Genomic DNA, 16,587 nt, shown 5'->3' with positions numbered 1-16,587 from the left:
CCACAGCTCTTAGCCTGCGTATCGCATCGGTGCGCAAGACGCGGTGTTGGAACCGCAATGACGGTTCAGTCGCTAAGGTACAAGTTTCAAGTCGAGTCGACTCAGATCTATGGGATGTGACTTAAAGTCGCGTGCAATCGCTGTCTACAGGTCGCAAGTGGCCGGGATTCAAAGGAGAGGATCACAGGAGTTGGTGGAACGGTAAGACTAAGATACGGGCCTTATAGCTGGCCGCGTCTCCCACTGTGTCGTGGTCAGTTGGAAGTGGGTGTGGCCTTATCCGCTCGGGTGAGGGAGCAAAGCTAAGTTGAGTTTGACCAGCTCGTACATGGGTCCGCTATCGACGAGCCAGGTAAGTATTGGCAGACTACTAGCCAGGCGGATAGTGAGGTCTTTTCCACTCGCTGGGTTGTGCGGCTAGGGAGGCGGCAATTGGAATGTACTAGACCCCAATGATGATCCCAGAGATGTACTGTACTAAGATGTGGAGTTGCATGTTCATCATTTGAGTCATTCATTCACTATCTACTCGGGCTGGTGGTGTGCAACTAAATCATTATGTGTACCTTCGCAATGGCCACGATTTCGATTGGATACACGACCTGTTAGTAGGATAGACAACAAACCTACCATATATTGTTGTACCATATATTGCTGTAATTAAGGGCTGTAATTAAGGGATATAGATGCTGCTGTTATGCTGTAATTAAGGGTTGTAATTAGGGGATATAGATGTTGTAATTAGGAGATATAGATGCTGTTGTTATGCTGTAATTAAGGGCTGTAATTAGGGGATATAGATGTAGTAATTAGGGGATATAGATGCTGTTGTAATTAGGGAATATAGATGCTGCTGTTATGCCGTAATTAAGGGCTGTAATTAGGGGATATAAATGCTGCTGTTATGCTGTAATTAAGGGCTGTAATTAGGGGATATAGATGTTGTTGTTATGCTGTAATTAAGGGCTGTAATTAGGGGATATAGAGGTTGTTGTTATGTTGTAATTAAGGGATATATTGTAAGTAGGGAAAATAATTTCTATATAAGAAAAGGACCACTCGATTGAGGGTCATTGAGCAAATCTGACATGGTATCAGAGCCACTCTTTGCAACCTTGTCTTTGGTCCAATCTTCGTGGTTCTAGGCTCTGGTTTTCTGGTTTCTTGGGTGCGGGTTTTGGTTTGCAGTTTTTTTTTTTTTTGTGCATTTCGAGAGATTCTAGTTATGGCTAACAACGCCAACTCAAAAGTCTTTCAAACTCGGTTTACAGGGAAGAATTATGCTGCCTGGGAGTTTCAGTTTCAACTTTTTGTCATGGGAAAGGAGTTGTGGGGTCATGTTGATGGGAGTGATCCAGTGCCTACCGATCCTACGACGTTGGTTCAATGGAAGGTGAAAGATGCTCGCGTGATGACTTGGATTCTTGGGTCTATTGATCCACTACTTATACTCAATTTAAGGCCGCACAAGATGGCTAAATCGATGTGGGAGTACTTGAAAAAGGTCTATCATCACGATCATTCCGCCCGGCGATTTCAGTTGGAAACTGATCTTGCTTCCTATTCCCAAGGAACACTCTCTGTTCAGGAATATTTCTGTGGTTTTCAGAATCTTTGGGCTGAGTTTTCCGACATTGTGTATGCCGACGTGTCGACCGAGTCCCTCTCTATTGTTTAAGCAGTTCATGAAGTTAGCAAAAGAGACCAGTTTTTAATGAAACTAAGGCCAAAATTCGAGTCTATTCGCTCCAACCTGATGCACAGGGATCCTTCACCATCTCTTGACGTGTGTTTTGGAGCACTTCTTCGAGAGGAACAACGTCTTCTTACTCAATCTTTGCTTCCACAAGAGAATGTTGTCGCATATGCTGCTCAAGGCAAAGGGAGGGTTCGAGACATGCGTACAGTTCAGTGCTACAGTTGCAAAGATTATGGGCATATTGCTGCCCATTGTGCTAAAAAGTTCTGCAACTACTGTAAACAGAAGGGGCATATCATCAAAGAATGCCCAACACGCCCTCAAAACCGACCCGTGAATGCTTATCATGCTACTGCTACTAGCCACACTTCAGATGGGGTAACCAGCACTCAAAATCTTACTCCAGTGTCATCTTCCACTGCTGCTACACCTGCCCTTACACCAGAAATGGTGCAACAAATGATTGTATCGGCATTTTCCGCTTTAGGGCTGCAAGGTAAGGGTACTATACGTACTATACCCTCTCAATCTTGGCTTGTTGACTCCGCTGCATCCAATCACATGACCAGTTCTCCTGATATGCGTAGTAATGTTCGTAAGTACACTGGTTCTTCTAATATTCAAGTTGCTAATGGCCATCGTTTACCAATTACTGGGGTTGGTGATATCGCACAATCACTTACTAATATTTTTGTATCACCTGGGCTTTCTACGAGTCTTATCTCGGTCGGACAATTAGTGGATGATAATTACAATGTTCAGTTTTCTCGTGATGGTTGTCATGTGCAGGATCCGGTGTCGGGGAGGACAATAGCGAAGGGGCCTAAAGTTGGGAGACTGTTTCCATTATACTTTTCCATTCCTAGTATCATTTCTTTGGCTTGTACTACTGTCTCCAATAATTGTGAAGTATGGCACAAATGTTTAGGCCGTCCAAATAATGTTGTTTTATCTCATTTGTTGAATTCTGGTTCGTTGGGGAAAAAAAAGATTCTTCTTTGCCTCATGCTTTGTCTTTTGATTGTTCTACGTGTAAAATCGAAAAAAGTAAGATTCTTTCCTTCCCTTCTTCCGGGAGTAGGGCAAAGAATTGCTTTGACCTTGTTCATAGTGATGTATGGGGCATTACTCCTATCATTTCTCATGCTCATTATAAATATGTTGTGACATTCATAGATGACCATAGTCGGCATACTTGGGTATATTTTCTGCGCTATAAGTCTGAAGTCTTTGCTGTTTTCAAATCGTTTCTAGCATATGTTGAGAATCAATTTACCACTAGCATTAAGACTTTACGATCTGATTCTGGTAGAGAATATGTCTCATGAATTTCTTGAGTTTCTTCGTCACAAAGGAATTGTTTCTCACCGCTCATGTCCTTATACGCCTCAACAAAATGGCGTGGCTGAGCGCAAAAATCGACATTTGTTAGATGTTGCTAGGACCTTGTTACTTGCATCTTTTGTTCCTCCTAAATTTTGGGTTGAAGCTTTAGCTACAGCAGTATACTTGATTAATAGGTTGCCTTCTAAAGTACTAAATTTCGACTCTCCATTCTATCGTCTGCATAAACAACACCCTAGTTTTCTTGACTTACACACTTTTGGCTGTTTCTGTTTTGTGCATCTACCTCCGCATCAACGTCACAAATTCTCTGCGTAATCTGTGAAATGTGTCTTTATGGGATATAACTTATCTCAAAAAGGATTTGTGTGCTATGATGCTTCTTCCAATAAATTTCATATATCTCGTAATGTCGTTTTCTTTGAGCATCAATATTTCTTTCCTAGTTCTATTACATCATCTCCTGCAGTTTCTGTTCTTCCTCACTTTGATGATTTGATGTGCCCTCCTGAACGTTTCAAGCCTGGTTTTGTGTATGAACGCCGTCGACCGACTCTACCCCTTCCTGAGTCTGATCTGCCACCTGATCTCGTTTTGCACCCTCCTCGACGATCTGGCCGTACTTCTCATCAACCGGATAGGTACGGTTTCCCTCATACCTCCTTCACGGCTACCTTATCAACTGTGTCGATTCCTAATTCCTACTCACAAGCTGATAAACATGAGTGTTGGAGAAAGGCTATGCAGGAAGAACTTCAAGCTCTTCAAGAAAATCAGACTTGGGACATGGTCCCTTGTCCTTCTCATGTCAAGCTAATTGGGTGTAAGTGGGTTTTTTCTATGAAACTTCGGCCTGATGGATCTGTAGACCGTTATAAGGCTCGTTTGGTTGCCCTTGGTAACCGCCAGAAGTATTGGGTTGACTATGAGGAGACCTTTGCTCCTGTCGCTAAAATGACAACTGTGCGTACTATTATTGCCATCACAGCTTCTCAGGGATGGTCCCTTTGCCAGATGGATGTGAAGAATGCATTTCTTCACGGTGATTTACAAGAAGATGTTTACATGACACCTCCTCCTTCGTCATCAACGTCAAATGTGTGTAAGCTGAAGCGCTCTCTGTATGGTTTGAAACAGGCTCCCCGGGCTTGGTTTGATAAGTTTCGAGCTACCTTACTTCGATTTTCTTTCATCCAAAGCCAGTATGATTCTTCGTTGTTTCTTCGAACGACTTCTGTTGGTATCAGTCTTCTTCTAGTTTATGTTGATGACATTGTCATCACTGGGACTGATTCTGCCCTCATTGATCAACTCAAGCAAAATCTTCATGATTCATTCCATATGAAGGATCTTGGTCCTCTCCGGTATTTCCTCGGTTTGGAGGTTCAGTCCGATTCCTCTGGGGTTTTCCTGCATCAACATAAATATACGGAGGACTTGATTTCCTTGTCTGGTTGGCAGGACTCCTCTTTAGTGGATACCCCTTTGGAAGTAAATGTCAAGTATCAATGTGAGGAGGGGGATCTCCTTCCTGATCCCATGGTGTTTCGACAATTAGTTGGTAGTCTCAATTATCTCACTATTACACGGCCTGACATCTCCTTTGCTGTCCAGCAAGTCAGTCAATTTCTGCAATCTCCTCGCCACCTTCATCTTGCCGCAGTCCGCCGAATTATTCGATATCTTCGGGGTTCCTCTCACCGTGGCTTGTTCTTCTCTACTGGTACTCCTCTTTGCCTTGTGGCTTTTAGTGATGCTGATTGGGCAGGTTGTCCTAATACTCGCCGGTCTGTCACCGGGTGGTGTATGTTTCTTGGTGATTCACTTATCTCTTAGAAGAGTAAGAAACAGGATCGTGTTTCCAAATCTTCGACCGAGTCCGAGTACCGTGCCATGTCGACAGCTTGCTCGGAGATTGTGGCTCTATGGCTTACTTGCTGAAATAGATTTTCCTCAGTCTACTCCCACTCCTCTTCATGCTGATAATACGAGTGCTATTCAGATCGCTACCAATCTCGTCTATCATGAGCGTACCAAACATATTGAGGTGGACTGTCATCTATTCAAGAAGCTGTTGATACTCGGGTTATCTCTCTTCCACATGTCTCAAGCGATCTTCAGATAGCAGACGTCTTCACCAAAGCTATGACACGACTACGTCATCAATTTCTTGTTGGCAAATTGATGCTTCTTGATCAACCAGCATCAATTTGAGGGGGAATGTTAGTAGGATAGACAACAAACCTACCATATATTGTTGTACCTATATTGCTGTAATTAAAGGCTGTAATTAGGGGATATAGATGATGTTGTTATGCTGTAATTAAGGGCTGTAATTAGGGGATATAGATGCTGTAATTAGGAGATATAGATGCTGTTGTTATACTATAATTAAGGGCTGTAATTAGGGGATATAGATGCTGCTGTAATTAGGGATATTATGCTGTAATTAGGGGATATAGATGTTGTTGTTATGCTGTAATTAAGGGCTGTAATTAGGGGATATATATGTTGTTGTTATGCTGTAATTAAGGGCTGTAATTAGGGGATATAGATGTTGCTGTTATGCTGTAATTAAGGGTTGTAATTAGGGGATATAGAGGTTGCTGTTATGCTGTAATTAAGGGATATATTGTAAGTAGGGAAAATGATTTCTATATAAGAAAAGGACCACTCGATTGAGGGTCATTGAGCAAATCTGACACGACCAACCTCAGATCAGGAGTTTACCATATTGAGTATAGCTATCCAAATTTAGATATGGGACTAGTTTGGATAGAAGTCACTTCTGATGGACCCCACGGCTTGCGACTCCATGTATTATCATCCCGACTACACACTCCAGCTTTGTTGTTTCTTATGCATTGCATCCTCAGCATATGACATTTGGTTTATTATGTTTCTGCATTACGTGGCCTAAATAAGGCAATTGGTATTCGTCAGGGTTTGCATATTGCATCCTCAGCATATGACTTCTGGTTTATTATGTCTCTGCATTGCATAGTCTGGATAAGGCTAACGGTATTTATTGACTTGCTAGTATTTCCGCTTACTCTGGTATTGTACGATTTATGGATTGACAGTATTTTAACTTACTCTGATATTGTATGCTTGGCACATGCGTTGCGCACACAAGCACACACCCTCTAAGCTTCATAGTAAGTTTATGCACGACCATTGCATGCAGGTGAAGATTAGGTCGCAGCCGCATTAGGGCAGGAGCTTGTGCTAGAGCTTTAGAGTTTTTGTTTCAGATATGTATTTCCCTTTCGGCATTGTACTCGATTGATTTTATTAGTGGATATGTGGTGATGATGTTTTTTTTTTGTAACTAGGTTATGCTTGTGGTTATGCTCCTTTACAAAAAAAAAAAAAAATCATGTTGAAAATCCTCCTTGTAGGATCCCAGGATCGGAATCTGGCATATGGGTGACAGAAGCCGAGAATTGAGTACTACGGAGGCTGTCGATGCCAGATTCGGCGATTGGGAATTTTGTGAACACATTTTCCGAGTTTGGGGCGTGACAGAAGTTGGTATCAGAGCATAACTTGGGAATACCTGAGGATAACATCACATATCTACTGATAACTACCTTTCACTGTATGATAGTTGAGAACTTAGAATGATTAGATCACCGAGTTCGAATAAGTTAGAAACTTTCTGATATAGCCCTATCGTGTGTGCATTTGAGAGTGCTCAAGGCTAATAGGCCCCTGTTCCAATAAGACATGGCGCCTAAGAGGGCTAGCCGAGAGGCTCTCACGTCCGAGACCAATGCGGCCCCAACAGTATCATTAAGCGCGAATCAGCTTCAGCAGATGCTGCAGGCGATGATCGCGATTCTTCAAGGGTAGGGCAGTCGACCCACGGATACACCCGCCCAGACTGAGCAGGAGCGCGCGAGCTGCCTTCTACGCGACTTCAGATGGTTTGATCCCCCATGATTCCAGAGAGAGCCCGACTCGTCAGTAGCGAAGAGATGGAGATCTGAGGTGGAGAAGATCTTTGATATCATGAGGTGTACGACCCAGCAGCAGGTCCCGTTGGCGGTATGAGGCCGGGCACTGGTGGACATCGGTCGCCCGCGCGGCAGGGGCCGAGTTCAAGTGGACGTGGGAGGACTTTGTGGACCGGTTCAACCGGAAGTTCTTCCCAGAGCACATCTGTCAGCAGCGCGCTCTTGAGTTCGAGACACTTGTAAAAGGGGATATGTCGGTGTCCCAGTATGAGGCCCGATTTGTCGCGTTGTCAAGATTCATACCATACCTAGTATCTAATGAGGAGCGGAAGGCCCGCCGTTTCAAGGGCGGCTTGCGCCTTGACCTCCAGGGTCATGTCGTTGGGCACATGCTCCCGACATTTGAGCAGGTAGTGCAGATGGCCCAGGTTTAAAAGGCGGATTGGGCTGATTCGCAGAGGGTCCGTGACCAGAGGGGGGACCGGAAGAGGAAGGCACCCTCCAGTGGCTCCCAGCAGTAGCACCAACCGCAGCAGAGGTGCGTCGGCCGCCCAGCATTCCGAGCACCAGTAGCACTACCTCCGGGACCATTCCCAGGTGCTTGCTTTGGATGCGGTAGGACAGGACATCGTAGGCACAAGTGTCCCCATCCACAGCAGCAGTAGCCGAGGGCACCACAACAACCTCCACAGCAGTAGCAACAACCGCAGCACTAGCCTCTGAGGCCTCCCCCGCAGCAACAGAGGCAGCAGTTCAGGCCGCCACAGTGGCAGCAGTAACAGCAGAGATCTCAGAGGGGGCACGCACCTCCCCAGCAAGCTCAGGGCAGATTCTATGCAACCTAGCAAGACCCTCAGTCGTCAGCAGTAGTCGTCAACGATTCGTGCGATCAACCCTTGGGACCATCTTGTTAGATTAGTCATTGATGAGATTGTGAGGCTGCATAGTATCCCAGTTTTGATCATTTCTGACCGGGATCCGAGGTTCAGTAAGAGTCATCATAGTATAGATGAGGCGTCTTGGGAGCACGAGGCTGAGGATCGCGAGTATTATCCCCATCTCTTCATTGATTGATTGTATGATGTATTGTATTGTTGATATATATAATGCTATGTTTCCTCTTGCCTTATGAGTTATGTCTAGTTGCGTAATAGTACAAATTTCAAGGACGAAATTTTTATGAGGGGAGAGCTGTAAGACCCGTAGCCTAATCCGTACTATTCCACCAACTCCCGCAATCCTCTCCGTCGAATCCCGGCAACCCGCGACCTATAGACAGCGATTGCGCGCGACCTTAAGTCGCATACCGTAGATCTGAGTCGACTCGACTCGAAACTTATACCTTAGCGACCGCACCGTCGCCGCGGTTCCAACGCCGCATCTTGCGCACCGATGCGATACTCAAGCTAAGAGCTGTGGGCCCACGTATATCTCAAGAAAACGCCCTCATTACGAATTCCGAGAGATTCCAGAGAATCTCTACCCACCCTTTCACATCAACTAGTCAAGTACACAACCCATCACAAGCCATGCTTTCTTTCCCCCCAAGACAAGTAACCCATCCCCTCTTACCCCAAAGTCAACTCTCATGTCACTCACACCCATCACTCCACTCATCACTCTATCCCATCTCCCTTACACAACAACCACCCTCTCTCTCTTTCTCTACCCATTCCCCAAGCAACCCAAAGAGAGAGAACGTCCAAGCTCCAAGGAGATAAAATAGCCAAGTGTGTGGCCCACTTCCTACCCCAAAACTCTCAATCCAACCCTTCAATCTTCATCTCCCACCCTTAAAGAGGAAGCCTAGGATCTAACGAAGCCAAAGAACCAAGAAGAAGATCAAACGGTGGGTGATCTTAGGTTTAGATCATTGTTTTAATCCATGGGACAAGTGAGGCCTACCGGTTGATGGTAGAGATCCGTGTGGCCAATGGCCCACCAAGATGCATTTGTACATTCCATGATGGGGCCATTATCCATGGACCCCACCATGATGTTTATTTCAATAGCCTACATGTTGAGGTCATCTAGACCCTCGATCGTGTGGTGGGGATGGTATCTCCACCTTGATTTCATATTTGTGGGCCCACAAGATTTGGGACCCAAGATGATATATGTATTGTATTTCTAGGGAGGGCTCATAGTGGCGGAGCTCCTCCCCTCCACACAATTCTCTCTCTCTCTCTCTCTCTCTCTCTCTCTCTCTCTCTCTCTCTCTCTCCATATTTTGTGTGGCCCACCTGATATATGTAACATCCACGCTGTCCACAAGTGGGACAGCCTTGCTGCCACCGTCCAAGGCCACCTTGCTGCCCATTTTTGGGCAGGCTTGGATGGTGGGGAAAACACAAATATCAATTGGATTCCCAGCCGTGTGGACCCTGCCTTATGCATGTATTTCTTCCACACCGTCCATATGGTGGGACCACCCCAGCCGTGGGCCGAAAGACAGGCCAGGCCCAGCGATCAGGCTGCTGTCCAGCAGGCCTGGACATTTGAGGAAAACACAAATATCAACCTGCTTCCAGTGCAGGTAGGCCACACTGGCGTGGACCCCAACTTGATGTATGTGTTCTATATCATAAACCATCCATTTGCACGGCCTAGATCCGGTATGTTGTGGGCTGCACCGTAGCAGCAGCAAGACCGTCCACCTACTGACTGTCTGGACAAAGGGAAAACACAAATATCAGCTTGATGCTACAACTGGTGGGCCACTCCCGTGGACCCCACCTTGCTGCATGTGTGTACCCACACCGTCCATCCATATTTCCAAGGCCATGGGCCCATTTATGAAGCAGATCCAACACCCAGATGGGCCAAGCACTGCTGGACGGGCGTCCAGCAGCTGCTGGGCCGGCCAACCATGATATATATGTTTTATCCTTGCCATCCATCTGTTTGGAGGCCCACCTGGACAGGGCCACATTCAGTGGGACCCACCATGTATATGTTTCAGTCCAGGCCGTCCATCTGACTGGACGACCAGTGGGCCAGGTGCTGCTGGACTAACCGTCCAACAGGATGTGTGTGTTCTCATTCAATACGGAGGGTGGTTCAGCTAGACTTCATCTTATATCATGCTTTGGGCTTTTGCAAAGCATCATGGTGCAGGAAAAGCAGTCTTTGGCCTACCTAGCTTACACCGGATAACATTAGAGTTGTGATTCTTAATGTTATGTTTTTTCTTGGTCTCAAGTGGTGTGAATGCAATTTTGGATGGACCTAAACGAAGAGGAAGTGGGCATCAATCCATGAATGTGCCCCATTAGCATAATATATTCATCGTCTCCTCTTCACTTAGGTCCATCCAAAATTGCATTCACACCACTTGAGACCAAGAAAAAACATAACATTAAGAATCACAGCTCTAATGTTATCCGGTGTAAGCTAGGTAGGCCAAAGACAGCTTTTCCTGCACCATGATGCTTTGCAAAAGCCCAAAGCAGGATATAAGATGAAGTCTAGCTGAACCACCCTCCATATTGAATGAGAACAACACCCACCGAAACAAATTGAAAAAAAAACAAAAACAAAACAAAAAAAAACAACAACAAAACAAAAACAAAACAAAAACAAAAACAAAACAAAACAAAACAAAACAAAAAAAGAGCATACATTTGTATCAAGTAAAACTTCTATTTGTATCAGGTGAAACCTCTGCTTATCATCTGCCCCTAACAAGAATATATATCAGTGGGTAGATATCTGCTATTCCAAACTAACAAATTAGAGACATGTTCCTCCATTAATCAGGTCCAAATATCTCACTTTTCCAAACATTGATCTTTAGCCTTGACAAAGCTTCAAAGCATCCCAGAATCTTCCTTACATATATAAACTCCACATCACAAAACAACAATGTATCATCCACATATTGAAGATGGGTAAATTCAGAATACAATTTTCCATTATGAAGCCTTTATAAACTCTTCTCCCGACTTATCCAACATTCTGCTAGAGCTTCAATAACCACAACAAAAGAAACGTTGATAGGGGGATCCCCTTGAGCCACGGAAGAAGCATTTGAGCAATCCATTCACAAAAACGACAAAAAAAAAAAAAAAAAAAAAAGATGCCAATCCCACAAATTCCAGTTCTATATCCAGCTCCAAAGTGCAAAATATAATGGTAGGAACAGCTACTGGAGTGCAAAATCAGTATTTAACATATCATTATTGTGATTTGTTTCGCACCCCAATATCGTCGATGATATCACAGATTCACAAATAAAGGAAAACGCATCACTATCTAAGAGAAACATTAGGAAAGTGGTGCAATTTTTCAGTGAAACCTAAGGAGACGTTAAAATACACATGATTACAAACTTTATCATAACATGAAGCTCATTTCGATAATAGATCTTAGAAGGGGTGAGGCTTTGAGCTCCCATCTCCACAATATTCCAAAGCTGATCCACATGGCCTTCACATGAAAGAAAAGTAAGAAGGAACAGATCTCACAAACCAATTAAGACCAGAGAAGTGTTCCACTACTGCTAAAGGAAAAAAGTGTCGGACTCCGGTCTGCTCTGAAGTTGCGGGCTATTCAGCAAAGCCATGATTTAATTGACTGCTTGACATTTTCCACCCCAATCTTGGTGCGTTGGTTAAGAGTGGATTGCCCCAGGATTCCATGGTCCATGTCTACCACTTCTAGTTCGATCTACAGACACTGATATGGGCTGTTTTCTCAAAACACGGAAGAGGAGACTAAAAGATTGAATGGAGAGAACAACTATTTTTAGGTGATCATAGCAACCCAATTTATAGGCCCACCAAGGCCTTTACCATGGCTTAAAACAGTAAAATATGTGATGAAAAAACATTCAAAGTTGAGGAATAAACCAGATTTGCAACAGTTAAAATCAGCTAGAAAAAGAAATTAAATTCATAAAAATAAATTATTTGGAACATGAAATCTAGATCAGCTAGAAAAAAGAAATTAACTTCATAAAAATAAAATATTTGGAACATGAAATCAAGCAATGACCAGAACACACCACATCATGGCACAACCCAACATAGACCGACCAGACTTTTCGCGGCAACACATGCAAGTAAATTTTTTTCCGGCAACCTCACCCAAGGATCAAGCATGGAGAGATTTCTCTTAAAAGGGCTCAAGATGGAAACCCCAACTATTTATAAGGTGAAAAGAAATCCTCTCCTTATCCAATGCGAGACAACAAACGATGTTGACTTTTGCAAACAAAATTTGCTTTTCCCTTCAAAGTCCAAACTCAGAAGACTGCTTTGATAACAAACCCCCACCAAGTGTCATCTTGAACAACTTACTACATCTTCTCCTTTCTGAATTATATTCATAATGTACAGCTGATTTCAAGACTAGATCTTTAAGGAGCAGAACATCTCTACAATGCATCAAAGACTATCCATATACAGCCTTTTAAGCAGAAGACGTGTGAAGAAAACCATGGAAACTTTCTGCCCTCCAAGCTACCTTCATACAATTAAGCTCATTATGACTCGATATGAGTTGATTGTCGACATGATAACCAACACACTCTCTCTCTCTCTTCTACCACATAAATTGCTCATTATGAAATAGATCTGAAATCACTTTTCATCGTCATCATCTAAGCCTTGTCCCAATTAATTGGGATCTGCTAAATGAATCTTGTTCCGCCATTCCACCCTATCAAGGGCTAGACCTTCAATTAAACCATAGGTCATTGAAACTTTTCTTACTATCTCCATCCACGTCCTTTTGGGCCTTCCCTAGACCTCAACTCATACCAACTCACTCCTAACCGTTGCGGTTCTTGGTCTCCATTGCACATGACCAAACCATCTAAGTCTACTTTTCCTCATCTTATTACCCTTTGGTGCTACTTATAACTTCCCCTGAATGCATTCATTTCTAATTCTATTGCCACTCATCCATCTCAACATCCTCATTTCAGCTACACATCCTATGAGCATATTACCAAAAAGCTAGAAGCACTTGGTATACTGCTAAAGAAAATAATTACAAAACACAGAAGGTTATACTATGAGCAAATTATCTAATGACGAAGCAAGTACATCTAAGTCACAAATCACAAGTCAAAAGCTCTAAATGAGGTTTCCAGATTGCAAACTGCCTACCATTAACCTTCAAAACTTCCACAGAAAACATAAAGTTTTCTATTATGTCAAAAAAAAAAAAAAAAAATCCCATGGTCATTGAGAGGAAGACCAACCAATTAACAATAATATACTAATACATCCAAAAGCAAACAGCTCAATACGGAACAATAAGTATCACAATAATCAAGAGGAGATCACAAAATTAGTCCGAGAGGTTGCTGACTACCAAAAGTTTAAAGAGTGATTTTAAAAAGTAAAGCAAAATTATCATGGTAAGTAACAAATTATGAAATACTCAGAAAACCAAAAACAAACAATGAAAGCAATAAGAAACAGCGAATTATTCTTCAAATCATCAAAATAGATTCGCACCTTGCCCTGTTTGCAGAATCTCTTTTGTTCCTGTCATTAGATGGGCAAGAAATTTGGATCGTTCAGTATCACTGGTGAACAAAGACCGCCTTACAGAAGCAAGTCGCACTAAACACTCCAACGCCTGAAAATATGAAACAAATAAAATTATATCATCAAACAGCAGGTCCGAAATAGCAAGGAGTTTGAACAAAATAAAGTACTTCCCTCTCTCTAGACGTGATTGAAGAAACAAATAAGAACTTGTATTGAGACAGGTAGCTTGGTGGGTTTTGAATTAGAGTATAGTAGAAGGTTTACAAGTTGACAGTATTTAGCACATTCATGAGGAGCTTCTTAATGCTACCAAGGGGACTTATGTGACAGAGATGCTAGCTCAGATCTGAGAAGGATTAGTAGACAGCAATGATCGACTGTTTTTTGGTACTTTCTTTGTAATTTAGGTGGATGAATAAGATGCTTCCTTAATGCTACAAAGGGGGCTTATGCAAGTGCCGAGATGGGTGGCAAAAATGTTATTTTCTTTTCTTTTCTTTTCTTTTTTTGGCCCAACTTCCTTTGTCATTGAGGTGGATGCAGTGTTCAGAATATTGGTATCATATTATTCATTATATGAATCAAAAACTGAGGATACAGAAATATGTCGTAGTATCACCGATATCATCGATTATACACAGAAAAATAACAGGAAAAAGGTGGAATTTTTCAGTGAAAATTCAAAAGATGTTAAAAGATACACATTTACACGTGCAGGAATCAAAACATTGCAAAGAACAACCATACATAAAAAGTTTCCATTTTATAGGAGCCTAACCATGTGTTGTCGAAAAAATCAATATAAATCAAATCTATAGAATTTGTAGTGAATCGATAGATGGGCCAACACCCATTCATATAACAAAATTTCTACATTAATTAACAGTGAAAAACATTTTCCAATTAAAAAAAATGGAAAATTAGGATTTCACCAATTTCCCCCATTCCTCACCTAAATGTTAATTTATTCACAACAAATCCATGTCAATGCATGAGAATCATGCATAAACATGGATTTCCATTAAATCTATGCCGACATTTGGGGGGGGAATGAAGTTTCTATAGATTTTTCAACACCTTTGAGTTCCGGCTCACCTTCGTTTTGAGTTGAGATTTCTCCCCAAATCCAAACTTTAATTCAATAAAAAACATGAGTGATCAAAATCAACTAAAGAACAAAATTCCAAAAAAAAAAAAAAGGTTTTTGAAAAAAAATCAATTTTTCTATCAATTTTTACCTATTTACGGATGTTTCCCTGATATTGAGAATAATATCACTGGTATTGGGGATATCATTGATGCTATCATCAATACTAACAAACTTTTATACAGGATCATTCTCAAAAGATTGGCATGCCAATAATATCACGAAATATAGGTGATATTTAAATATATAAAAAATTAACTTCCAACAATTTCTCCATTGCCGACTTCACAATACCAATAATATTGCCAATATTATGAACACTGGGTGGAGATAGGAATCTACCACAAATTATGAAAATTCCTATTTAAACATGACTGGTGAATCAGAACATTTTAAGCAGCTGACCCCAAATAGCTGGGACATAGGTTATGATCGTGGTGGCAGGGGTGGGTGGGCGCTCTAGTTCAATGCCATGCCTTTGAATATCCGCTAAGTAATGACATTTCGTCCATATCGACCATTGCTTAATGGTATTAGTCACCCCCATTACGCGTTGAAGGGGAAGAACCAATCTATTATGAATATGAAAAAACAAAAACAAAAATTAAAAAAAAAGGTCGTATCACCCGTCCGTATCAGCACCAATACAAGGTTGTTCTTGTTCCGGCAGACATGGGCTGATGCAGCCATTAAGGCCTCATTTTGATTTTTTTTTTTTTTAATTTTCAGATTCTCTTTTTTTTTTCCACTTCTTTCTTCATGTCAACCATGAAGGAAGCTTGGAAACTAATTTTAGACTACATCTAAGCTTATTTTGAGGGTCAAAACATAAGATTTTAGTGATTTGACTAATCAAAGAGGAATGGACCAGAAATATAGGAAGAATGGGTAAAACATCACTTATTTTCATTTTTCAATGTTCTTTGGTTGTATTCATGTGTAATGGACCCTAGTCCACCAAATCATGCTTGATTTGTGTTCAACTATGATCTATTTGGTTGACTTTCAGCAGGCAAAGCTGATAGACAGCATTCTTATCAAATAATGGCATGATACATCATTGGATGCATGGTAAAAAAATGCAAAAACGATAGATTCTGATGTTTTACTCTCTTTTTTTCCCATGTTCCGTTTTTTAAGATTTTTATTTGACTTTCAGCAAGTCAAACCAACAACAGCATTCTTATCAAAAAATGGTCTGATACACCATTGCAATGGATGTTAAAAACACAAAATAAAAATTAAAAAAGATAGATTCTGATATTAAACATTTTCCTATTTTTACAGTGTTTTTCAATATTTTTATGCGAAAAACTTTCAGCCAGTATGGACCAGTATTGTCTGATATATGACCCATAATGTATCATTTTTTTACCCAGCCAATGCACCCAGCGACACCGTTATTCAAAACCTTGTTCAGTGCATATCAATCAGCCACCACAGTTTCCTGGCAAATTGTTATGCCATAGGTATGCTGAATTTTGATATGCAATATTTCGGAAGGCAGACTTCAAAGGGTGATCATGTGAAAAAAAAAAAAAAAAATGGTGATAGGATAATCAACTTGAAGTATCTCCAAACAAAATAACATACTCATATAACCACAATTTCTATCCTTAAATAACTAATCAAGAAGATTGTGGTTCCAATTGTGAAAGAGCTAAAACCCATTATGCTTAAAGCAAAAGTACAAAATGAAGATTTGCTTGCCAGAATTGCATGAGAAAGAATGAATGTGGAAAAGAGCAACTTCCTTGACAGTTTGACAAAAATCAAATAGTTAAAAAAGGAAACATTGAGCTTCTCATTTGCTAACCTCCTTTGAGAGTGGGGGATTAGTGATTGCATAATAATCAAAAAAGATCTGCAAAGTTGAAGGATCTTCCAAGACTGATTTCCAAGAAGATGGGATCTGTGAGATGACCAAGAATAAAT

At 41.7% G+C, this 16,587-nt stretch overlaps 1 protein-coding gene across 3 annotated transcripts in view; it reads right to left on the bottom strand.

The window, feature by feature from the left end:
• Window positions 1–16,587, bottom strand: part of LOC131227118 (uncharacterized) — a 68,467-nt gene that overhangs the window by 25,044 nt on the left and 26,836 nt on the right. For all 3 annotated transcript variants that reach the window (XM_058222834.1, XM_058222836.1, XM_058222835.1), the window contains 2 exons: window positions 16,469–16,564; window positions 13,470–13,593 (listed from right to left, as the gene is read on the bottom strand). In XM_058222834.1, the coding sequence (XP_058078817.1) occupies window positions 13,470–13,593; window positions 16,469–16,564 (220 nt within the window). The remainder of the gene's footprint in view (window positions 1–13,469; window positions 13,594–16,468; window positions 16,565–16,587) is intronic.

The sequence above is a fragment of the Magnolia sinica genome, chromosome 15 (genome assembly GCF_029962835.1).
Source record: "Magnolia sinica isolate HGM2019 chromosome 15, MsV1, whole genome shotgun sequence".
Taxonomy (NCBI): domain Eukaryota; kingdom Viridiplantae; phylum Streptophyta; class Magnoliopsida; order Magnoliales; family Magnoliaceae; genus Magnolia; species Magnolia sinica.
The sequence above is the reverse complement of the archived record's forward strand: the minus strand, read 5'-3'. Positions and strand labels throughout refer to the sequence as shown.